This window comes from Silurus meridionalis, chromosome 24 (genome assembly GCF_014805685.1).
Source record: "Silurus meridionalis isolate SWU-2019-XX chromosome 24, ASM1480568v1, whole genome shotgun sequence".
NCBI lineage: Eukaryota > Metazoa > Chordata > Actinopteri > Siluriformes > Siluridae > Silurus > Silurus meridionalis.
In genome coordinates, this window is record NC_060907.1 from 14,723,356 (window position 1) to 14,749,706 (window position 26,351).

The 26,351-nt window shown below is 38.5% G+C and overlaps 1 protein-coding gene across 2 annotated transcripts in view; it reads left to right on the forward strand.

The window, feature by feature from the left end:
* Window positions 1-26,351, forward strand: part of LOC124378673 (prolactin receptor-like) — a 41,863-nt gene that overhangs the window by 9,482 nt on the left and 6,030 nt on the right. For both annotated transcript variants that reach the window (XM_046838426.1, XM_046838427.1), the window contains exons 2-8: window positions 16,139-16,264; window positions 19,818-19,947; window positions 20,703-20,872; window positions 20,959-21,137; window positions 21,485-21,638; window positions 23,287-23,377; window positions 23,739-23,808. In XM_046838426.1, the coding sequence (XP_046694382.1) occupies window positions 16,162-16,264; window positions 19,818-19,947; window positions 20,703-20,872; window positions 20,959-21,137; window positions 21,485-21,638; window positions 23,287-23,377; window positions 23,739-23,808 (897 nt within the window). In that variant the 5' untranslated portion in view covers window positions 16,139-16,161. The remainder of the gene's footprint in view (window positions 1-16,138; window positions 16,265-19,817; window positions 19,948-20,702; window positions 20,873-20,958; window positions 21,138-21,484; window positions 21,639-23,286; window positions 23,378-23,738; window positions 23,809-26,351) is intronic.

Below are 26,351 nucleotides of genomic sequence, written 5' to 3' on the forward strand. Positions count from 1 at the left end.
TTTGGAGCATTTCTCGAATCGTCCTTAATATTTGCAAACCAGTAAGTGCATTCTCAAACCAATTTGTACAAACAGTACAAAACATTGGATTTCTTGCAAAAGCCTGAATATTTCTTAAAATCATCAGTTCATCTCTCAAAAGTAAGTATTTGTGTCAATGAACATCTCATTACCATCAGAATTAAAAGTCCCGTTGTCCTTGTCAACAAGATCATCAAAATGTTTAGGCATGTTGTCAGTATGACGCTGCACATTTTCAGGATTTCTTGATATAAACTATAGTTTGTATTATAATGATTAAAAATGCAAAAAAAATGAATTTCTTCTGTTTCTTCTGTATGAATTTCAGCAGCACAATTTAATTAAATTGATTGCAAGAGACTGGAATCCTGGAATCGGAAAGGATTCACACTTTTACTGTACTGTACAAGTGTTCGTTTGTTTCTTAGTTGTTTATCCATTTTCAGAATGTATGATTCTGTGTTTTGCTCTGTCTGTATACACTCTCCAACTGAAGGTTCACAAGATCCACCTTTAACTTGTTTTAGAGAACTAGTTGATTATTGGTTGATCTGATGCCGTTCACTCGCCTTCATTAGTGACATTCAAGATTCAGCTGCACAATTCATCAATTTAAGTCACATTTACAAAAAAAAAAGTTCAATAGGTATTTTAGATGACAGATGATGACAACTGGTTTGACCATTTTGCATTCAATGACTTATGCAATGAACTGATGCTGAGATGTTTCAGGGGTTAAAATTATTCAGGTAAAACCAGTAAAATATATTTTTTAACACCATGACATAAACAACTGATAATGTAGGAAATAGCAGACACTTGTACACAATCGGTTAAATGATGTACAAAAGAATTCACAATTTGATCAAAGCAACAAGAAATGTTCTTATGATGAGCACAAATGACTAAATGATGTTGAGTTTGAACAAGTAGTTTTGAGAATTTTATTTCTGATCTGAGAAACGCTCCAAAGCAACTGAGAAAAAGTACGTTTTAGCTAAATAGTTAATTAAGTAGCTAACATCAGTTTTTGTTGCTATGTTTGCTGGTGTTAGTTGTGAGGATTATGGATAGGGACTATTTTTTTCTCAAGCCACTACACCTCAGTGTACCATGCCATGGGTTTGTTTGTGCTCTGAAACATGTTCACAGTAATTAGCACTTACGCTCACAGTTCACTGCACGCTTTATCTTTCACGGGTTGTTGACTTACACTCAAGTAATAAGGGTTTGTTGTTGTCTTGTTTGTTGTTTAGTGTTTAATTTCCTTATTTTGTTTCTTTTCATTTGTATATTTTTCACAATTGCATCCACTGTCCTTGTTAATAAAAGACACTAGTCTTGTATGTTCTCTAACAGCAGTGCACGTTAACGTGGCACTATCTTATTTATTAAATATTGTTGGACGAAAAACTTTTATATGTAATTTAAATAAAAACAGTTTTAGGCAGATTTGAGTCTTAGTGATTATGCTCATCTAAAAGACAAGATATTTTATGATTTTAATGAATTATGTGAATTTTTTTGTGTGAATGATTTTTTTATGAATTTATGATAGATCAGTTTCTCACATAATTGTCGAGGAATTTTGCTATAGTTCATTGAGGTTTGCAGGCATTTGTTTATGAACAGCTCTCTTTAGGTCCTGCCACAGCATTTTAGTCAGGTTGACAGGTCTGGATTTTATATATCGGGTTGACAGGTCTGGATTGCGACACCTGCATTCTGTTAATTTTCTGCAATTCTGATGTAGATTTGCTGGTGTGCTTTGGATCATTGTCCTGCTGCATGACACAATTTTGGCCAGATTGTCGGACAGATGGCATGATATTTGACTCCAGAGTATTTTGGTATACAAAGGAGTTAAAGGTTGAGTCAATGATTGCCAGGTCCTGATGCTACAAAACAAGCTCAAATCATCAGTCTTCCACCACCGTGCTTGACACTTGGTATGAGGTGTTTACGCTGATATGCTGTGTTTGGTTAACATCAAATGTGGCGCAGTGCATTATGACCAAACATTTCCACTTTGGCCTTTTCTGTCCAAATGATATTATTGTTAGTTCACTTTGCACTCCTTAGCTGTTAGTCATGTACTTTTTTTTTTTTAGAAAGAAGCTTTCTCATGACAACCCTTCTGAACAAACCATACTTGTTCAGTGTTTTTTAATTGTACTGTCATGAACTTTCACATTTAACATGCTATCTGATGCCGGTAGATGTTGAGATGCAACTATTGGCATTTTTTACAGTTTTTCTGAGCATTGCACGGTCTGATAGAATACTGAACATGTCAAATGACAGACACTACTGACTCTTTATTGAATTTCTGTTGAGGAAAGTGGTCATGTTTGCACGGTCTTGTTACAATGCTGTTTTTATTCGCCTTTGTAGTTTCATTGTTCAGCAGCATTGTTCTCAATGATGAGAAAAATTAGAAGGCTATGGGTGAATGTGACATGAAGAGGAAGTGCAGTGCAAGGTTGCTTTTAGTCAAGCAGCCAATATATTACTGGTTGTCTCAATGGAGAGGGAAAATGAGAACATTAGGTTGAACAGAGAACGCATGTTGTATTGAGAAGCCGGATACCTACAAGTGGCAATTTAGCTTTCATTCATCCAGCCCAGTCTTACAGCATTTCGTGATATAGTCACAAAATTGAATCAATTGATTCGTGTTCATAGACACGAATTTCCTTCTTTTTTGTGTCACTGAGGACGAATTTCTATGCAATTAATTTAAATAGGAAGTATTTTTGGTGCCTCCGCTAAAGTTTTCTTTCTGCCCTGGATACCAAAGACACTGTATTGTTTTTTTTTCTTAATTGTTATTGATTGTTTAATCTTCAAGCACCATTACTTACCATTTAAAAAAGGAGTTTTTATCTCCTTGTTTTTACTGCTTCATATTTGGGTAAGCTACTCTCTATCGTAAAAAAACATCATCGGTGGTTCCTTCAAGTCAAAATACAGTAAATATATTCTCCCGGTTAATTTAGTAGACTGCGTTAATAAGAGACACACACGTGTATTACAGTATAACCCCAACCCTTACCCTAACCGTACATTTTCTGCCTTATTCTCTGATAAAATGTGGAAAAAAGATTACCTTTAGCATTTCTGTCAGCATTACCCATGATCCTCTGCCTCCAGTGCTATAGAGATAAAGCCAGATGGAGGCAGTGGTTCTGAATGATATGAAAAAAGAGAAAATGTCGTGTTCATAAACACAAATCAATAGATTAAAGTTTGTGACTATATCACGAAATGCCTTGAGACTGTGTTGAGTCATCAGGCAGAAATATAGCAGTCAGCATAGATCATAATTGTTTTAATGTTTGACCTCTTCAACCCCAAACTTTTTTTTGGTGGTTTGTGATGATCTATTAATCCATTTTTTTGTATGTCTATTTATCCAAAGCCAGTCGGTATGCTAGCTCTTACGATTGTGCCTAGTGTTCAGAACAAGGCTATATGTTTAATTTTGTACTGCTCATTTTCCCTCATCTGCTGTGTAACTGTACAACACATTATCTTTGGCCTTTTATAGTTAAAATAGCAGGCTAACAGTCTGGCATAATGAGGTTTGTACAATTCAATCTGTAATAACAAATCCTAAAGCAATTAAATATTTTTCAAAATGTTCTTTTGAACGTCCCATGAACGTAAGTGTCCAATGCTAATTCCCTGGGTCTCATCCCATCTCGACAGCCTGTTTGCTGCTTCGTTCAGGTGACCCAGGATATATGTTGCTATAAAGGAGAGGAGCTTCCTGTGGGCCTACAGGAGGATCTGGCATCCCAGCCTTTTTAGGGGGCGTGAGCGCAGACCCCCCTGATGGTTGATGTATGAGACCAGTTGATCAAAGTGATCTTTGAGGTCTGGGAGAAAATGCTTCAAAGCTAAAAGCATGGGCAGCATCTCTAGGCAATTTATGTGCCACAGTAGATGGAACCTTTCCCATAGACCTTGGAGGAGTGGCCACTCAAGACCACTCCCCACCCCATGAGGGACGCATCAGTTGTAAGCGTTATGCGATGACTAGGAGCTCCTAACTCGGGGCCCTGAGATAGGAACCCGGGGTCTTTCCAAACATCTAAGGCACGTAGGCATCACAATGTGACCTTGATATTACGGAGGGAATTGGCCCTTCCGTGAGAACCCACTGATCCCAAGTCATCGCTGAAGGGGTCCCATGTGCAGGAGGACATTTGGAATCACATTGGACGTTGTTGTCAGAAACCTGAGCTGCACAACGCGCGCATAAGGGTTGACTTCTATAAGATGCCTAGATAAGTGGTTCTCTGTAATGGAGAAAGCACACTCTTCTCGCCATTCAGCAGAAAACCCAGCGCCTTCATGTGATTAAGGACGACACCTTGGTGCTGGACCACTACTTGCTCTGATCAAGCTAATAATAACCAATTATCGAAATATAGTTCAGGATGCGAATGCAATCACATTTTGTGTCAGGGTTTGTACCAGGTCCCTGGGGGTGTCGGGGCTGGGCGGGCATCGTATAATGTGGTGCAACATGCCCTCCTGCCAATTCACCAGAATGTCCTATGTCAGCAATGAGAGCAATGAGAGCGACGTGGGAGGAACCATGGAAAGGTCCGATAGGGTGAGCCATAGGTGTCTCTCAGAGGAGACTAGAGCGGCTATAAACCGCCACAGCGGTCTCTTTGTGGCCTTAAGAGCCAAATCCGGCAATGTCTAGCTCTTGCAGAAGGTCAGCCTGAAATGCCTGTAACACTGCCATGGTGTGCAGGCATGCAGCGGCTTGACCTGCTGAGGCATAAACCCTATTCACCAGTGGCGACGTGTTATGAAGGGGCTTGGTGTGCAGTGTGGAGGCCTTATGGGACAATGCGACCCTCGGGGAAAGATAGCTAGCCAGTGTCTCTACAACCCAGGGCATCGACCCGTAACCACACTCTCCAGGGCCTGGACACCTCGGTGCCTCCTTTGCCAGGTCCATCTGCGAGCCTCAGGAACCAGTGCAATGCTCTGCCTCAGTGAGAGCGGGGCCAAAACCACAAGAAGTAAGAGCACCCCCCTTGAGGAGTGGTGTGCAGCCGGCTCCCTCACAAGGCACATTACGAATGATTGCTTGCTAATTCACTTTTTCTCAGACATTTACCACTTGTCCCCTTGAAACCCGTAAGAGGACAAAAAAACACACACACACAGAGCGCTTCTTGAAAAAACAGAAGCTAGCACTGGCTTCATTCATGTGCTTTTTATAGCTTTTTGGTCGTGACGTCACCCCAACAGTGACGCCACGCTTTCCATTGGACTGACTCCACACATGATTCAGAGCTTGGAAGCGTTCCCAAAGCGCTGCGACACAGCTCGAGTTCCTGAAAGGGAAATGGGACTTATTTACTTAGATCACACCTCAGCGATCAAGCATTTGGGAGTTGAAGTGATTTCTGTGGTAATTTTACAGCAGTTGAAATCTAATGCAACATAACTAGTTACTGTAAAAGAATAAAAGTTAATTATCAGCCAGGTTCAGTGGGAGATAGAGTATGACTTTTGCTTATCTTTTTTTTTTTTTAATGTTTTGATAAGGAAATCACACCAGATTGAACTGTTTAGGATATATTCTGTTCCAGAAGTCTGTAGTCATGGTGAAACCCTGGTGCCTTGAAGAGCAAGGACAAGGATTGTTTGAAATTTCCTGTACCAAGACCTGTGCAAGACCTGTACCAAGGCACTGTTGAGTGGCAGCTAGTAATATGTTTTGTCCTTATATGTATACTTGCACTGATCAGCCATAACATTTCAATTCATTTCAGTGTTATTACATTATCCCTCAGCAGCTTTACAGAGACGAATAGGGTTTAAATTAAAATGTATATGTTAGTGCTTAAAATGTTATCCCTAATGAGCAAGCTAGTGGTGACACTGGCAAGGAAAAACTTCATGTACCTTTAGGCTGTTCATGTGGAGACTGCATTTACAGCACAGACAGGTGATATAACATTGTCTCATTACAGTCGCACCTGTCATGGGATAAGACATAAAAGGAAGCAATAGTGAACTGTCATTTCTCAAGGAAGGAAGCAGGAAAAATCTGCAAGCATAAGGAGTTTTGACAAGGGCCATATTGTGGTGGCACAGAACATCTACAAAACAAACGCAAGGCTTTTTGGGTGTTCCTGGTATGCACAGCACACGTTCAGAGGTCAGAGTGCTTTTGGTGGAAAATGGGGGGCCTACACAATTTTAGATGACCGGTTTAATGCCTGATCGATTTTCACTACACAAATCCAGCCATCTCTTTACCGGTTTATACTGTTTGCATGTTTTATATTTATGTAAGAGACTTTTGGAGTACAAAAAAAAGATTCATGCTTTGTTAAGTTAGAAAATTTTAGAATAAAAAATAAAAAAAAAAGAAAGTGAAAGTTTAACATCTTGAATATACAATACACATGATTTCGCACTATTTCTTGGCCCCTATTAAACCAGGTTTTAAATCTGATACTGACCATGTTAAATAGTTTGTACAAAAGGTCAGATTTACCTAAATCCCTTTCATCTTTTTTACTGAAATTCGAGTGCAATTAAAGCAAAAAGAGGGACGAACCAAATTATGAGATCAGAATCTCATAATTATGAAATAGTAAGTCATAAATATGAGATAGTATGTAATAAATATGGTATCCTTTCTGTGATTTATTTTTCTCTTTGTGAATGCAATGCGCAGAATCAGCACCTCAGTAGCATAATGAGAGTAAGAATCAGTTCTCCCTGAACATACCCTGCTGAATGTAGCTAATGAACCACAGCTGAGCGAAGTCTTCTGTAACTTCAAACATGACTTTTAATGAAACCATGCATTCGGTATTCAAATAAAGTGGTGGTCCGAATGCAAAAGACAACCCAGCGGTTATTCAAAGCTCAAGGCAGGGTGACTTAAATACAACTTGCTCAGGGGCCCAGAACTGGCAGCTTGGTATGCCTGGGATTTGAACTCACAACCTTCATATGCAAAGTCCAAATGCCTTAAACACAATGTTACCACCTCCTTCAATGCTCATTTCATTTGCAAGGAAGGAGTATTCAGTGTCTTTGTCTGCCATGTAAAAGTCATTTAGGCATCTTTCTGGGTTTCTCAGGAACAGAATAAGCTGCTGATTTTTTTTTTCTACCCCTAACCAGGTTGTAGAAACCTCCCCCGCAACACACACACACACACACACACACACACACACACACACACTAGCTATCCACCTGCCGGTCTGCTAGAATGTTTTCAAAGTGAGCCTGGTCCTGGATGTTCAAAAGGTTACAGACACCTTATATAAGAGAATGAAAACACAACAAAATTGTTCCCTGTTTTGGTTGCCAGATTGTTCTAGAGAGAAATTTCAGTTTTAGAGTCTTGCAACAATGTTTTTTTTTAGATAGATAGAACATTTTATAGTATATATATATATACAGGGAGTGCAGAATTATTAGGCAAGTTGTATTTTTGAGGATTAATTTTATTTGAGGATTTAATTTGAACAACAACCATGTTCTCAATGAACACAAAAAACTCATTAATATCAAAGCTGAATATTTTTGGAAGTAGTTTTTAGTTTTAGCTATTTTAGGGGGATATCTGTGTGTGCAGGTGACTATTACTGTGCATAATTATTAGGCAACTTAACAAAAAACAAATTCATACCCATTTCAATTATTTATTTTTACCAGTGAAACCAATATAACATCTCAACATTCACAAATATACATTTCTGACATTCAAAAACCAAACAAAAACAAATCAGTGACCAATATAGCCACCTTTCTTTGCAAGGACACTCAAAAGCCTGCCATCCATGGATTCTGTCAGTGTTTTGATCTGTTCACCATCAACATTGCGTGCAGCAGCAACCACAGCCTCCCAGACACTGTTCAGAGAGGTGTACTGTTTTCCTCCTTGTAAATCGCACATTTGATGATGGACCACAGGTTCTCAATGGGGTTCAGATCAGGTGAACAAGGAGGCCATATCATTAGATTTTCTTCTTTTATACCCTTTCTTGCCAGCCACGCTGTGGAGTACTTGGACGTGTGTGATGGAGCATTGTCCTGCATGAAAATCATGTTTTTCTTGAAGGATGCAGACTTCTTCCTGTACCACTGCTTGAAGAAGGTGTCTTCCAGAAACTGGCAGTAGGACTGGGAGTTCAGCTTGACTCCATCCTCAACCCGAAAAGGCCCCACAAGCTCATCTTTGATGATACCAGCCCAAACCAGTACTCCACCTCCACCTTGCTGGCGCCTGAGTCGGACTGGAGCTCTCTGCCCTTTACCAATCCAGCCACGGGCCCATCCATCTGGCCCATCAAGACTCACTCTCATTTCATCAGTCCATAAAACCTTAGAAAAATCAGTCTTGAGATATTTCTTGGCCCAGTCTTGACGTTTCAGCTTGTGTGTCTTGTTCAGTGGTGGTCGACTTTCTGCCTTTCTTACCTTGGCCATGTCTCTGAGTATTGCACACCTTGTGCTTTTGGGCACTCAGTGATGTTGCAGCTCTGAAATATGGCCAAACTGGTGGCAAGTGGCATCTTGGCAGCTGCACGCTTGACTTTTCTCAGTTCACGGGCAGTTATTTTGCGCCTTGGTTTTTCCACACGCTTCTTGCGACCCTGTTGACTATTTTGAATGAAACGCTTGATTGTTCGATGATCACGCTTCAGAAGCTTGGCTATTTTAAGACTGCTGCATCCCTCTGCAATATATCTCACTATTTTTGACTTTTCTGAGCCTGTCAAGTCCTTCTTTTGACCCATTTTGCCAAAGGAAAGGAAGTTGCCTAATAATTATGCACACCTGATATAGGGTGTTGATGTCATTAGACCACACCCTTCTCATTACAGAGATGCACATCACCTAATATGCTTAATTGGTAGTAGGCTTTCCAGCCTATACAGCTTGGAGTAAGACAACATGCAATAACGAGGATGATGTGGTCAAAATACTCATTTGCCTAATAATTCTGCACTCCTGTATATATATATATATATATATATATATATATATATATATATATATATATATATATATATACATACACCTACATATATATATATATATATATATATATATATATATATATATATATATATATATATATATATATATATATATATATATACATTAGGTTTACTTTTGTAAATCCTTTTTATAATATTACCTGAAGATTTCTCTTGATTCAAGAGACTCCTGTCTCCTGAAGAGTGTTGCCAACTATTGTTAAATGCTTTGTTTTCCCTAGGTTTGCAAAGGGGTGGATTTCCAGTACTTTTCCAGTAAATATCCAAATTTCCTGTAAAATTCAGGGGCTTAACCAACAGTGGCAACTTGTTAATGTTGGGATTTAAAGTCAAAAGTCCAATGTTCTAACCACAAGTATAATTTCCCCCACAGGAGCACAAAGGATTGGAATAAATGTAGGGTAGCTTGATTCTTTTAAGTGTACTTAGTACAAGTTGAATGTGCATATATCATTTAGAATTCCTTAAGCAAATATGCAAATTCGTTCAATCCAAATATGCGCTTCTTTTCTGAATAATTAAAACTTAAAGTTTAGAAAAATATGTGCAAACAGCTTAACCTTCCTGAATCATCAATCTGAAAACCAAACCTCCTATAAAAGGCTTGTTATGGTCCAGTTTCCAGCCATGTTTATATTTGCAAAAGCATCTGGATTCATTCAATTGCTTTCACCAAAAGCAATTGGTGTGTTTCTTTTTTTTTTTTTTTTTTTTTTGACAAACAGGATGTCTGCTTTGAGTTGGTCTAAACCATGGTTTTAAAAGATAAAAAAAATTGAATGTTATTTGCAGTGAATGCAGGCTTTTTGTGATAAACTCTTGTGACAGACTCAAAAGCAATCAAATCCATGATAAATACAAGATCTTGTCTTGAATATTCCTTGTCAAAATGGAGGCATTATTGGGTATGGTTAAAGACCTTTTACCAAATGTATAGAATGAATTTGCTTGTTTATGATTCCTGCTTAATCTGTTAACCCCTGTGAGACTGGGAGTAATGTGTATTGTAGGAAAATATATATGACTGTCTGAGTTGTGTTCTAGGTTGTGCAGTGCTGGTGTTTTAGTTAGGACGGCCCTTTGGCATTACCCCAGGTGGCAAACAATTTTTAGGCTGACCTTTATTCCCCATTGATGTTGGCCAGAGAGCAAATAAAAGCCAAACTAAAGACATGCTTTAAGAATCTGTGTAAAATGGATGGAGGCCTGCTTGGGGATGATGGGATGCTTATTGTGTGGAGTAGAGGGTGTCCCCAATTAAGGATTTACATAGTCAAATTGTCAAGTCTCGTCATAGTCGACTGATAGTTGATTCAAGTCAAATTTATTTCTATAGCGCTTTTCACAACAGACATTGTCTCAAAGCAGCTTTACAGATTTTAAGAGTTAAGGTGAATGGTGTGTATTTATCACTGAGGAGCAGCCATGACGATGGTGGCAAGGAAAAACTCCCTTAGATGACATGAGGAAGAAACCTTGAGAGGAACCAGACTCAAAAGTGGAACCCATCCTCATTTGTGTGACATCAAGAGTGTGATTATATTCTTTAAACAATACAGAACACTGGAAAATGATTCCTCATTTTAAAGTCACGATGTACATCACACAAAGATATAGAAGAAAATGTTTACAAATATTTTGGATGAATTAACCTAAAAAACAACAAATACAAATATTTATTGAATGTTTTTTTTTCACATATTAAATTTACAACATTATCATAATATATATTATAGTATATTATAGTATAATAACTTATTGGGAGAACACCGATAGTTCTATGTGAAATCTGTGAGATTGTTAGTCGAATCAGGCTCCTTCTATCGAAGTATGGAATCTTCGTCTATTCGGGATCTCCGGTAGCTTAGAGTATTAAAGCAAGAACAAATAATTTGTCATCTACAATCAGATGATTATGGCACTGAGCAAAGAAGTGTCAGAGAACAACTTTTCTTCTTGGTCTTATTATAGTGACTGAACAATTGATTAGTGGAGTCTAGCAAGGCAGCAAAAGTCCTCATTTAGGATGTATGTTTGTTATTTAGAAGGCATAAGCATTACAAGCTAGGCCATATGTGAATGCTAAAGTATTTAGCTGGGTCTGGTGTATAATCCTTTCTCAATCTTTATAATTTGATAGATGTTCTGGAAAATCCATTAAATTATGCTTGTTTTTTCACTCAGATTTTAAACCACTGGTTATAATAATTAGCTTTGAGTGTTTTTGCATGTAATTCAGTGCTCGGTATGAGCCGACACCGTTCAGAGTTCAGGTAATTAAAAAAAAAAAAAAACATTATGTGGAGGCTTTGTAGGTATGTTCCAGTTTTTAGTGTGAGGCTATAGTCATCAAATTTGTTGGTGCTGATTAGAAGGTAAAAATGTCTTTTTGTCCTTGCTGAAACTGTTGTAACTCAGATTTTGCTCCACACTTGCTGTATACAGATGCGTATGATTCTGGCAGCATTACTTATTATGAAACTACTACAGTGGAACCCCGTTGTACGAGCATAATTCGTTCTTGAAAATTGCTCGTAGGTCCATTTGCTCGTACGTTCGAACTGATTTTCCCCATAAGAATGAATGTAAAATGATTTAATCCGTTCCGAGATCTCATTCGATCGCTTATTTCTGCACTTAAAAAGTAATTGTAGCCTATTTTAACAAACAAATACACCGCAAATTACCGTAATGTAAACATAATTTAACACTTACTGTCAGGGAGCTCCCTGATTCTTCTCCCGTTCGTGCCCCGCCCGCATGGAGCTGCTCGCCAGCTTACTAATCACACACCTGACTCTCGTTTAGCACTCATCACCCAACCATATATATAAACCCCTCATTCACCCTCACTCGCTGTCCGTTATTATCAATGGTTTGGCTGTACATGTCATGATTCTCCCGTGCTTGCGTTCAGCGGTGCGTGTTTCCTACGCGTTCCTTTGGATATTACACAGACTGCTTCTCATCCAGTTCTGGACTAGTGGACCGCGCTCCCACCGCGCACCACTGGATTACTTCCCAGTTACTGCGAGTACGCGTTTTTTGCAAAATAAACTTTAGTGGTAGTGGTTGATTGCGAGTGTGAGACGCACATCACGCTCGTAACCTCCTCGGTTTCCATGGTATTTCTATTTACTTTCGTTTTCACAGCACAATCACTGATTTACTTGGGAGACATTTTTCAAGATTTCTAGTGAAATAAAAATATACAATTAAAAAAGTTAAGTTTTTGCTGCACTGAACAACGAAAGCGACTGAGTGATACGCCATTAACCAAGAGACTGATGCGACCCTCCGCCGAAAACGGGGAACTGGCAGCGTGGGTTTGCTCATGCCTTCGAAATTTGCCCGTGAAATAGTAAAATTTTGCGAGGAAGTTTGCTCGCATCTCCGTTTGCTCGTACAATAGGTTGCTCGTACAACGGGGTTTTACTGTAGATACTATTTTGATTTCTGGTCAAACACCTTGAGTCTTGTATTAAGTCACACGAGTGGCTTATTCCGATGAACTTGATACTAAAAGTCAAATCTGATCTTGGCTCAAGTTTAATTCACTTTATTAATTTTTCTTTCTGCCTCATTTAAATATGCAAAATCTTTAAAAATATTTTTATGGCTTAATAATCTGTGTTTATGTTTATTAGTCTATGTTCATAAAATATTAATGGAAAATTGTCAGAATCATTGTAAAAATCAAAACAGGTGAAATTTGTTCAATTATACCTACTCATAAACAACAGCTTTCTCTTCCGGTAAAGCAACCCCTCATTGGGCTGAAAATTTAAAGCAAACCTATTAGGGAACTAGCAAACATACTAAATGTGACCAAATCAACAATTTGGTACATTGTAGAAAGAATAAATACATTGGTGAGCTTATAAATCCCAAAAAGCCTGAAAGATCCCATCAAAACCACTGTAGTGCATGACCGAATATTTATTTAACTGTTGAAGAAAAACTCAAGACTTCACCAGAGTAAATACAGAGCATTTGCCACAAGATGTGAACATCTCTAGGTTACGTATGTAACCCTTGTTCCCTGAGGAAATGAGACGAACAAAGCTTTGGGATCGCTTCCATGTGACGACGCTTTGAATTACGTGTGTAATCTGTGCAACGGAAGGCGCTGGTGGGGTGACGTCATGGCCAGGAAGCTATAAAAACACATTCAATGGAGACGGCGCTAGCTTGGAGAGTGAAGGAAGTGCTCACAGGGATGCAGGAAGTGTGGCATGGAGACGCAGCGTCTTGTACCCTCAGGGAACCAGGATTACATACGTAAACCTCGAGACTTTCCCTTTCAGAAACTCAAGCTGCATCAACAACGATTTGGGAACAAGTGTCCAATACCGCTAAACTGACTAATCTCTGCCTAGTGTCGATGGGCACGTCTAGGTCTGAAGACAGAGGGGCCAGGAGTGGCACTAAGGTCAAGGCTATAGGACCTGACGAAGGTCAGCAGAGTGGACCAGCCTGCAGCATTGCAAATGTCTTGAAGAGATACCCCAGAGGACAAGGCCTTAGAAGCTATCAGGGTGGAGTGCGCTCTGACCCCGAAAGGAGCAGGGAGACCAGAGGACTTATAAGAGGAGTGGCTAGCATCCACAGTCCATCTATTGAGGGTTTTCTTATTGGCAGGAAACCCCTTTTTATATGAACCATAGCAGACAAACAGCTGGTTTGACTTTTTCCACACAGCAGTTCTGTGGACTCATGTGTCCAGTGCTCGGATCAGGCACACCCAGTTAAGCTTCTCCTGGTCGGGGGGTCTGAAAAGGAGGAGGGTAGAATATCTGGAGCACGACTGGTCATGGGACAACTAAGGGCACCTTGGAAACACACCCTGGTCTTGAGTAGAGAAAGGCACTTGCCATGCCTTGAGAAAATGCCAGAAGAGAAGGAACCACGGTAAAGGCCTGAAGATCCCCAACCCTTTTCAAAGAGGAAATGGCCAGTAGGAACACAGTTTCGACTGTGAAAGATTTTAAGGGCAGCTTGAAATTAGATGCTCAGATAGGGAAGCTCAGATAGGGCCTCCAGGACAATGGCCATGTCCCATACAGGCACACTGGATCGCACCTGAGCCCTCAGCCTTCAACTATTTAGTCTTAACCCTAATTTCTTTATATGTGCGAGAATGACATCTTGATGCCGGGTCAGCAGGTGCTTTGATTGAGCTAATATAGTTAATAGTCAATATGCGGATGCCCCGGAGTCTCAGCGGAGCCAGAGTCACATCCACACACTTTGTGAAGGTGCGGGGTGAGAAAATAAGTGTTTTGAGATCTATCGTGACAAACCAGTCCTTGGACCTGATTTGGGACACGACCTGTTTCAGGGTGAGCATCTTGAACCTGAGTTGAAAGAAGCTTGTTTTTACAACTGAGGTTACTTAATTCACAAAATTCTAATTGCTGTCAAATATGATGCCTAGGTTGCGAACGTCTTTTTTAAATTCTGGTGTGAGACCCCTAAGGTTAAAATTAGGCTGCTCCTGCGTACTAAAAAGTATACACTCACACTTATTCTCATTAAGACTTTAAAACATTAAGAAAATTTCTACTCAGCCAATGTTTAATGTCAGTAAAACAGCCGGACAGGGACTGAAGCACACTGAGTGAATCTGGTTTTAAAGGAACATATAATTGGATGTCATCAGCATAGAAGTGAAATAAGATATTGTGTTTTCTAATGATTTTACCCAGAGGTAACATATATAGGGAAAACAACACCAGGCTAAGTATCGATACCTGTGGTACACCATAGAGTTGAGGGACGCTCGAGGATGAGATGTCACCCCATCTCACAGAAAAACTTCTATTTGACATGTAAGACGTGAACCAATCAGGAACTGTACCCAAATTCCAACCAGTTTTTTTGGCCGAGAGATGAGAATCTTATGATCTATGGTATCAAAGGCTGCTGTAAGGTCAAAAATGATCAACACAACTGGGCAGCCACTATCTCTTGCGAGCATTATATCATTGTGAATCTTTAATAGAGCAAACTCAGTGCTATGATGTGTTCTGAATCCAGACTGAAATGTATCTAGAATTGAATTCTCATTAAAAAATTGTTGTAATTGCTAAAATACAAGTTTCTCTAGTATTTTAAAGAGGAAGGGTACGTGTGAAATGGGTCTGAAATTAGCTAAAACAGAAGGGTCAAGATTTGTGTTTGTTTTTTGAATGGAGTGATGGCAGCGTGTTTAAAAACATCTGGCACATACCCCAACCTAAGACAATCAATAAAAAAGGTTAGAAGGCAGGGACCCATGCAACTGAAAACCTCTTTTAGTAGTCTGGTTGGTACTACATCTAAAGGGGGTGATGTTGGCCTTAAGGAAAAAAACAGTGTCTGGAGTGGAGAGAGAAACAGGATCAAAATATTCAAAAACAGCTAAGCATAAAAGAGCCTCAGTGCTCTCAGGAGGCCCTGTCTTACTGATGTGATTTGTCAACAAAATAATTTATAAATTTTTCACAACAATCTTTGAAATTGATAGCAGGGCGAGTACGTTCAGGGTGAATAACAGAACTTATTACATTAAATGTATATGCAATATCTAGCTTGGTGACAGCATGAGTAACTACCTTCAGGAGCTCCTTGGAAAAGGCCTGGCTAAGAAGGGGTGTCAGCGGATTTGCCGACATCCATCCCCTCCCCCTCCTTGGAGGTAGCAAGGTAGAGCGCAGCGCTCTCCACACAGGGGGAAAAAATGCCAAAAGGCGTGCTTCCGAACCCTGAGAGAGAGTGCTGGATCTGCAAGCCCCATGACCTCAGTCGCCACTTCGCCTTGCCGAAGCGTTCCCAAAAAGTTGTTGACGCAGCTAGAGTTCCTAAAAGGGAACCATTGTTATAGGTGGAACAACGTCCTGTGAACAGATGAGATAAAGACCAACTTGTACCAGAAGGATGAGAAGAGATTTGTATGGAAAAGAAAAGGAACTGCTCATGATCCAAAGCATACCAATATATCGTATGATGTATGAATCCAATTGAACAAGAACAAGGCTGAATAGCAAAGCTAAGGTGTATATGCTTTTTCATTTCAGGACTTATCAGTGTTTGAGGAGGAATGCTGCAGCTCCTGCTCCTCTTACTTTACTGGTGGAGCCATGCTAGAGCTTCCCCAGAGTTCTCACATACTGTAGCCCATGATGGAGGTGAATCAGGCCAAGGTAAGTTAAAAACTCTGTGTGTGTATATATATATATATATATATATATATATATATATATATATATATATATATATAATAGCTTCAATCCCTGATCATGAGTTTTCATTTGTTGACATTATATATTGATTTCACAACAGCTACCTACAAGCTGTTTTTAGAAAATAAGATAAGACAGAGGTCCCCAACCACAGGGTTGTGACTCAGTACCGGGTTGTGAAAGAGTTGCTACCGGGTCACAAGGAAAATGTAATATTGACTGTGTGGTTTGCCCTTTAAGAGTCACTATTTAAATGTACACACTGTGACATTTTAGTAAACATAATATAGACACTTAGAACAGGTTCAGCATGAGTGTAAGACAAACATCTCGTAAAAGTTTCATTATTAGAGGAGGTAAGAAAAAACTATGCGACAGATTAAAAAAAGGGAAAAAAGAAAGCAGCCTCTAACCAGAAATATGAGGATTTTTATCTAAAATACTGTTTCGTCTCTACAGGCAGTTTACCTGTTTCAAATCCTATGTTAATTGTTACTGTAATTGTTTATGTGGAGATAAAACAGCTAACGGGTCAATGGATCCCCGAAAATGTTTTTTTTAATCATCATTGTTCAATGCTTACCATCACTTATTAACTGAGATATACTGTAGTGAGATATAAGTCTAAATAAAACATCTTACATAGATGTTTTCTTATAAGTGTGCACATGTCAAAGTCTATCATAAATCATAAAACCTGACACAGTATTTGAATAAAAGAAACTACAATTCCTCCTGATCATGAGAGAACAGATAAGATCAAATATACCTTTATTCATCCCATAGTGGGGAATTCTCAAAGTTACAGCAGCAAAGAAAAAAGAAGTGTGCAAATATATATATATAAAAAAATAGAGACATGGTTAAAGTATATATAGTGTATCATCCTTGATCCTTGAAGAGTTCTTGGTGTACTCTTGAAGGAATTTCGTTAGACCTTCAGCATTGTTCAAGGTTTACTCTATTTAGAGATAATGGCTCTGATTGTAGTTCCAGTGGCCTTAGAAATGGCTTCGTAACCCTTTTCAGACTGATATGGTTTTAGAACTTTTTTTATCATCTCCTGTGAAAAGTTTTTATCGTGACATACAGTAGAGCGCAGATTTTTGCAATTTCTTTCAGATTTCTTTACATTGCTGGAATGTTTCTATTTGAAGAGATGTTCAGATTAAACAGAACTGGCAGTAATCACACCAGGGTATATCAAGTCATGTGAACACTCATATTAATGACTTATTATTAGTATATTAATCATTAGTCTATTTTCTTTTACTCAGGTTGTCTTTTGTGTATGAAATTTTGTTCTGCAAAAATGATTTGTCCCACATTTATGTGAAAAAAGAAGAAATCAGGAAAGGGAGGGTGAAATACATTTACACAGTGTTTGTTCCTGAAACGTACTGTCAAATTAACATATGCTCATCAAAGGAGTGGTTTAAAATATGAAATGTAACTTTGCCCTGAAAGAACGAATGTTTCCAAATACAAGATTTATTACAACTGTGATATTCCCCTGAAACCACTGTCGTAATTGTTCATTAAGTCTGTTAGGTTCCATCAATTTTCTTTTGATCTTCTTCCTTTCAGGCCAAAATGATCCTTAACTATGTGACAAATTTATTTTTATGTAACTGGAATTTTGTGTATAAGAAGCACGCAAAGCATATTGCTCCACGTTTGTTAACGGTTGATATTTATTGGGCATTTTGACTTGAATTGAACCTATTGCTTAAATTAAGACATTCAAACTCTCAAGGTGGCTCTAATTGAATTTTATGCAGCGGCCTTTAGTCTTAGTCATAATCTTACAGGAATGTGTGCGCAGTGCTTCTGCAGTCCTTCACCCCAGGCACATTTCTTTTTTTATTGGCGTACAAAGCATGTGTGTGCGTTTTCTATCAAGTCAGGGTAATTGTGTAACAATTTCCATACCAAACCTTTTAATTTTCCTTATGTTTCTTTAACATGAGGTTTCCAAACCTATACAGAGAAACACAAATTAGAGGAGTTCTATTTGATGCTCAGTAATAATTTACTATTCCACTAGTATTTGCTTTGCCTTCTTTATAATTTGTTTTTCAGCATATCACTGTGAACTTTAGTTTTAAATAAACTGTTCATGTCAACATGCAAGGACTTTATGTGTTTAAATACACTTTATGGATAAATGGATTGGGACAGCTGACTCTTCCAACTATATTTGGTTCTTTTACCACAAAGTTGGTGATCTAGGAGGCCCAAACCTGTTGCTGGATATAAGCATGCTATTTCATTTAGTCTCTATTTGCTGTTATGGTAACCTCCAGTCTTCAGGGATGATACTGGGGATGATTCTCTACTATATTTTGTGAGTGTGCTTCTGATTTGTGCTCATTTAGCCATATGGTTTTAAGTAAAATCAGGTACAACTGGTTTAATAGGGTTTAGTTTAGAGCTCTATTGCAGGCCACTCAACATCTACTCCCAACCTATGCAAAGCATATCTTCATGGAGCTGGCTTCATCCACATAAGCATTGTCCATGCTGGAACAGGTTTGGGTCTGTGAAGGGAGAATTTTATGCTACTGCATCCAAAGATATTCTGGACAATTGTGTGCCTCCAACTTTGTGTTAACAGTTTGGGGAAGAACCACATATGGCTGGAAAAAATCATGTCCAGATTCAACCAACCTGACAAACTTCTTATTTGGGGTTATTTTCTTTAACCAAGATATAGGAAACATAAAAAATGTTTCCCTGGAAACCCTGATCATCCAAAGCTCTTGTACATTACTGTCATAATTGCTTAGTTGTGTTCATTATATCTGAAAGTTTAAAGAAAGTTTGCGTGAAAGTGGTGCCAGTCTCACAGCTGACACATATATTAAGCATCTACAAGCACTTATACAAAACTGGTTCAGCCTGTAGGCTTTAAGAATGAAAATTGCTTAAACGTGACAGACTTGGCAGTCATCATAAGTGCATACCTGTGTATAGAGTTTCTTACATCATTGTTATATCTTAGACCCACTGTTAGATAATTATTCATTTTGTTTATATGCGATTTTCCTTTTTATTGCATGCTACTGTATACTAAACTTGACTTTCTTAAATAGACGTGGGCTGCAGAATGAGGTTAAATTTGTTTTGATGAACAGATTTAGATGAAGCAGTGGACTCAAGATATTGTTTTGAACCTGGAGCATTTGGAAGCTAATGATTGGTTATATCCTGAAAGCTTACTAATGCTACAGGTCCCCTACTTATTTCAGGATAATCAGGTTGAGTGGCTCTGATGATGTAAGAGTCTGTAAATGTCAGCACATAAAAAATCTTTCTGCTTATGAAGCCTCGTAACTGTCCGTTTCTAAAAGTTATGGTCTATAAAAAGTGAATCAGGTTGAACTTGAAGTCGACTGTCCCGAATAAAATGGACCAGGCTCCCACATGGGGCCACACGTTTGATGATAGGATGCCAGTGACCTTTTCAGCAGTTCTCATGTCTGCATGCTCATTCACCTCGTTATTTCTGCAGATGGCCCAAGGCCATACATATATTACTGCCGCTCTCCGAACATGGAAACCTTTACTTGCTGGTGGCATCCCCTTGACAACAGTCTCCAGGGTGATGACAACATCACATACAAGCTCATCTACACCCTTGGGTAAGGCTGGGAATAATGTTTAAACTAAGGCAGCAGTGCAGGCTGCTCTTTAATATTACTCAGATATATACCAGTATTAAATATAATATATAATATAAGGATAGAATGAAAATGACCACAGCCAGGTTCAGAAATATTTGGACATCAATATAGTTATTGCGGTTTTAGTTGTCTACCACTACATAAGTTAAACGAACGAAGAGTTTCCTTTCAAGCTTGCAGTGCAAGATTCAAAGATTTTAAAGCATGAAAACATTTACATTTGTTAAAACATTAAAGTTTTATATATGGGGTCATGGGATCTAGATTCTGCATTCTCTATGTCATGCACACAGATCAAGTAGTGTGATAGGTTTACGGTTACAAAATAATTATTACATTATCATCAAGTAAGAGAGAGAGAGAGAGAGAGTGTGTGTGTGTGTGTGTGTGTGTGTGTGTGTGTGTGTGTGTGAATGAACTGCACCTGTGCCACTTCTCTACTAAAAATAGAGCTGTTGGTGTTAATCCCTTGATTGTGATTTTTTTATTAATTATTTTATCGAAATAAAGAAATGGTGTCATGAATAAATAAATATATATATATATATATATATATATATATATATATATATAAATTTTTAGTAGTTTTATAGACCATCTTATTGAAAAAATTGAGAAATGTACCTAAAAATTGAGAAATTGTACCTAAATGACCTAAATCTAAAATATTATACTTACTCATCTCTTGATATAAAACTTTCTTTGCTTTACAGTAAACAACCTCCAGCAGAGTGTCCAGACTATGTAACCGGTGGACCAAACAGCTGTTACTTTGACACAAAGCACACAGTGATTTGGGAGGTGTACTGCATGAATGTAACGGCGTACAGCAGAAGTGGTTCCTTCACCTCCAACGAGCACTGTTTGGACGTGGCCGAAATTGGTAAGATTCAAAAATAGTTTTTTAGATTATATAATGATTGAATTGAGACCACATGATTTATGTTTAACACTTTCATTGTTTCACAGTCGAGATCGATCCACCATTTAACGTCACATACACTTTAATGAACAAGAGCAAGGATGAAGCAGGTCACACCGTCCTGGTGTCCTGGCAGTATCCAATTGCCCAACATGTCCAAATCGGGTGGATTACACTCATCTACGAGCTACGTTACAGAGCTGTCTCCGAGCCCAATAACTGGAAGGTATGGAGAAACACATATGGGAAAATGTGACAGATTATTAGAAAAGTAGAGGCTTTTATTTTATTTGTTAAGGGAAGGCTATTTTGTTGGCTTGGTGTGTGTGTGCACTTGTTGCTTTACAAATTGATACAGTTACTCTGATTGAGTACCTTTATCTTTTTTATGAAACATGAGAGATATTTGTCCTGGATGGGTGTGGCCTCGGTCAGGATGACAGTGTGTCATTCACAGGTTACGAGGGCTCACTGTGTTGATGAGTATGAAAATAATGTAAATTATATGCTGTGCAGGCAGTAGCTCTCATTCCTCTCTCATATTCCTGTCTGTCTGTCTGTCTCTCGATACAGGTCAAGGAGCGGCTCCGTGAACCTCATCTGGAGCTCCTAGGTTTAGCAGTGGGGGGTTATGAGGTTCAAGCGCGCTGCCGCTCAAAAAACAACCACCTGTGGAGCAAATGGAGCTCCCCGATTACCATTGTCATTCCTTCCAGACACCAACCTGGTACACACACACGTGCAAAATAATTTTTTTTTTTTTAATCACATAAGCACATATTTTTGTTTCATGTAACCACCAATGAAATCAGGGCACATTTTTAAAAATATGGACCATTCCTTTTAAACCCATGAATAGACCACGAATCATTCATCTCCTGACACTAAATAAAAGACAGTATAGATTCTGTAGCCCTGATGACTTGCTTTATAACACTTCTTTTCGAGCTTGTTGTTGAGGAGCGTTCCTGAGCTCTCAGGTTTCTCCCCCTCATCATCTGTGACTTGTCATGTGTCACTCCTGCTTGTGGTTGTACATGCAATTATGCTGCTGTGAAGGCTTGCGGGTTGCCATGGCAATTGCTAACCATATTTACGCGGGTGCTGATTCTTTTTCCTCTTGAGCAGTAGGGTTGTAACCTCTTGTCGGGAACACATGGCTGTCAGAACCACATGATAATGTACTGCCGATTAAGACCATATTGATAATTATTTTTGTATAGTACTTGTGGACTGTACTTGTTCTACAGTACTATGGAAAAGTCTTCACAACCCAATTAAAACATGTTATTTTTGTAATATAACAAAATGAAAACGCAATAAATCCTGCAAACTTTTCCAAAATGTAATGTGATATAGCAATAAAGAAAATTAAAGTGACAGATAAGTAGAAACAGTTCAGGGCAGGAGGGGATCAAAAAGCTGAAATTAAATGAATATTATAAACTTTCAGTAAAGAGGCTTCTGAACTGTCGATGTTTGGCCATTTTATTTCATTTTTCTTTGCCAAACAATAATCCAAATTGCGAGGTGTTTGTGAGTCTATCAATCTAGATAGATAGATAGATAGATAGATAGATAGATAGATAGATAGATAGATAGATAGATAGATAGATAGATAGATAGATAGATAGATAGATAGATAGATAGATAGATAGATAGATAGATAGATAGATAGACCTCACAATTGAAATATTGTTTGCAAAAAAAATAGTTTTAATAAAATGGCCAAATATTGACAGTTCAGAAACCTTGTTAATAAAAGATTTTGATTATAATTAAATTTACAATATATTGGTATTTGGAGCTATCCGTGATTCCCTAACTTAAATAAAGACCCCTTTTAAACTGTTCACTTAAATGAAAAAACTTGCAGAAAGAGCTGTGTTTAAATCCCATTACTAGGCTGCCACTGCATGGACCTTAAACAAGGCCCTTAACACTCAAATGTTCAGCAGTATAAATGCAATAATTGTAAGTCAATCTAAATAAAGGTGTCTGTCAAATGCCATGAAAGGAAATGTTCAATTAACCAGGTTATTGTACATTTTCATTTTTTCCCCTTAAATTTGTATTTGTTGGGGGGTTGCCAAATAAAAGTTTTTTTCTGCATCATAAAAAGCTCCTATTTTTACTTTACTTGTGTATGTGTATTCTATTAAATGTACAAATTATCTCAAAACATATTAGCTCATGTCGTCTGCTGCCACTTTAAATCTTACACGCAGGATTTTGCTAAATGTTCACTTGATCCACGACCCATTTATGCTTAGACTGATCAATAGAAGAACTTTTCTAATTAAAAGCTTCAGTCATGTGTATGAGTATCCATGGTAACCACCCCGTTCCCCCGTCTTTCTCTCTTACTCTTTCAGATCACATGTTGTATTCTCTTGTGCTACTGTCGACTATTATAGTCATCATTTTGCTCATCATTGGACTTGGGGTCATTCCACAAGGCAAGAGGTGAGGAACAAACATCAGTCCCTGAGCACTTACACTAATGGAAAAAAAAAAGAGAACGAAAATCTTCAGTGCGCCACTATATTCGGTGGTTGCCCAACCAGACCTAATTTCAGCACACATGTAGCTAATACATTTCAAAATAAATTAAAAAACTCTTCATATTTAACTTTATATATTTATATCTACACTCATACACTACAGCTGTTTACACTGTGCCTAGAATTGCAGCCACTCTTGATTTTGCAGCAAACTCAATTACGGAGTGCTTTCCAAAAAAAACCCTTCAACATCCAAAAAGATTTCAATGGCAAATAAATGCGAGGTCTTCCTAAGGTGCGCTTTGATTCTGTCCTCCCTGCAGGATAAAAGCTTTTCTGCTGCCGCCTATCCCCAAACCCTGCATCAGAGGAATCGATCCCATGCTTCTGAAGGTAACTGACTCCAGCAAGACAACACAATCGTCCCCGCATACCCACAATGATTGATGTTTCACACAAAGAAATAAAATGAAACTTTACAGAGATTACGTTTCCCAATTTCCCAAGCGTCTTCGTATTCCCAATTCATAGACTCACATATGTGTATATTCCCTGTTTTTTAATACAGTGTATTTTATATAAATAGGGATGATTTTAAGTTTTATTTGTCAAATGTACAGATGTCAGTGACAGTTTGTACAATGAAATTCTTATGTGAGGCTACAGGCAAACTACAGCAATGTTAAATTTTTAACATTAAACAATATAAAAGAGTAAGAAGAAAAAAGAGAATAGAATGTGATAATGAGGCATAAGAAAGTTGTAATTATTTACAGGTGGGTGCAGAAGTCTTTATATTTGTGTATATATATATACAGTACAGACCAAATGTTTGGACACACCTTCTCATTCAAAGAGTTTTCTTTATTTTCATGACTATAAATTGTAGATTCACACTGAAGGCATCAAAACTATGAATTAACACATGTGGAATTATATATGGAATTATATACATAACAAAAAAGTGTGAAACAACTGAAAAATGTCATATTCTAGGTTCTTCAAAGTAGCCACCTTTTGCTTTGATTACTGCTTTGCACACTCTTGGCATTCTCTTGATGAGCTTCAAGAGGTAGTCACCTGAAATGGTCTTCCAACAGTCTTGAAGGAGTTCCCCGAGAGATGCTTGGCACTTGTTGGCCCTTTTGCCTTCACTCTGCGGTCCAGCTCACCCCTAAACCATCTCGATTGGGTTCAGGTCCGGTGACTGTGGAGGCCAGGTCATCTGGCGCAGCACCCCATCACTCTCCTTCTTGGTCAAATAGCCCTTGATGCCTTCAGTGTGACTCTACAATTTTCATAGTCATGAAAATAAAGAAAACTCTTTGAATGAGAAGGTGTGTGCAAACTTTTGGTCTGTACTGTATATACATTTTTATTAATGAATTATATGAATATTTACATCAAATCAAGAGTCAAGAAGCTTTTATTGTCATTTCAACCATATATAGCTGACGCAGTACACAGTGAAATAAAACAACGTTCCTCCAGAACCCTGATGCTACATAAAACAACAGTCACAGAAACAGAAAAACACAGGGCCAAGGGCTTAGTAAGTGTCCTCGCCACATAAAGTGCATGTGTGCAACCTGGTGCAAACAGTGCAAAGACAACACAAGACACGTTTTGTCCACGTTCAGAGACTGGTGGTTGGCTCCACACCAGGCTGTTAACCGTTGCACCTCCTCTCTGTATGCTGACTCATCATTCTTGCTGATGAGACCCACAACGGTCGTGTCATCCGCGAACTTAATGATGTGATTTGAGCTGTGCATTGCTACACAGTCATAAGTCAGCAGAGTGAACAGAAGTGGACTGAGGACACAGCCCTGAGGTGCCCCAGTGCTCAGTGTGGTGGTGCTGGAGATGCTGTTCCCGATCCGGACTGACTGAGGTCTCCCAGTCAGGAAGTCCAGGATCCAGTTACAGAGGGAGGTGTTCAGGCCCAGTAGGCTCAGCTTCTCAATCAGTTGCTGAGGGATGATCATGTTGAATGCTGAGCTGAAGTCTATGAACAGCATCCTTACATAAGAGTCCTCGTAGTCTAGGTGGGTGAGGGCCAGATGGAGGGTTGTGGAGATGGCATCATCCATGGAGCAGTTTAGATGATACGCGAGCTGCATGGGGTACAGTGCGGGTGGAAGCTGTGTCTTGACGTGCCTCATGACGAGCATATATGTACATACATATATGACATATTAGCATGAGGTATTTTTATACAAATTTGAAAGGCAGGAAAACAAGTACAAGTACTGTATATATTAGGGTAGGTGTCGAAAATACGTATTTTATCACAAAGGTACATAGTGTACAAGTAAGGTGCCATAGTACTGAATGCAATGGTGATACAGTTTTTCTCAGTTGCTTTGGAGCATTTCTCAGATCAGAAATAAAATTCTCTAAACTACTTGTTCAACCGCCACATCATTTAGTCATTTGTGCTCATTATAAGAACATTTCTTGTTGGTTTGATCATATTGCGAATGCTTTTGAAATGCTTTTTTGTTGAATTGATTGTGTACAAGTGGTGTTAAAAATATATTATACTGGAAAAACCTGAAGTTTTAACCCCCTGAAACATTTCAGCATCAGTTCATTGCATAAGTCATTGAATGCAAAATCATTAAAGCAGTTGTCATCATCTGTCATCTAAAATTCCTATAAATCTTTTTTGTAAAATTGACTTGAATTGCTGAATTGTGCAGCTGAATCTTGAATGTAAGTAATGAAGGCGAGTGAACGGCATCAGATCAACCAATAATCAACCAGTTCTCTAAAACAGGTCAAAGGTGAATCTTCTGAACGTTTAGTTGGAGAGTGTATACAGACAGAGCAAAACACATGAAATGTATAAGAGAGTCAGTTGGCAGTCGTGGTCTGCGTCGAGAATGCATTACAGTTCTGGAATAATATGGAAAAATTGACTATTATACATT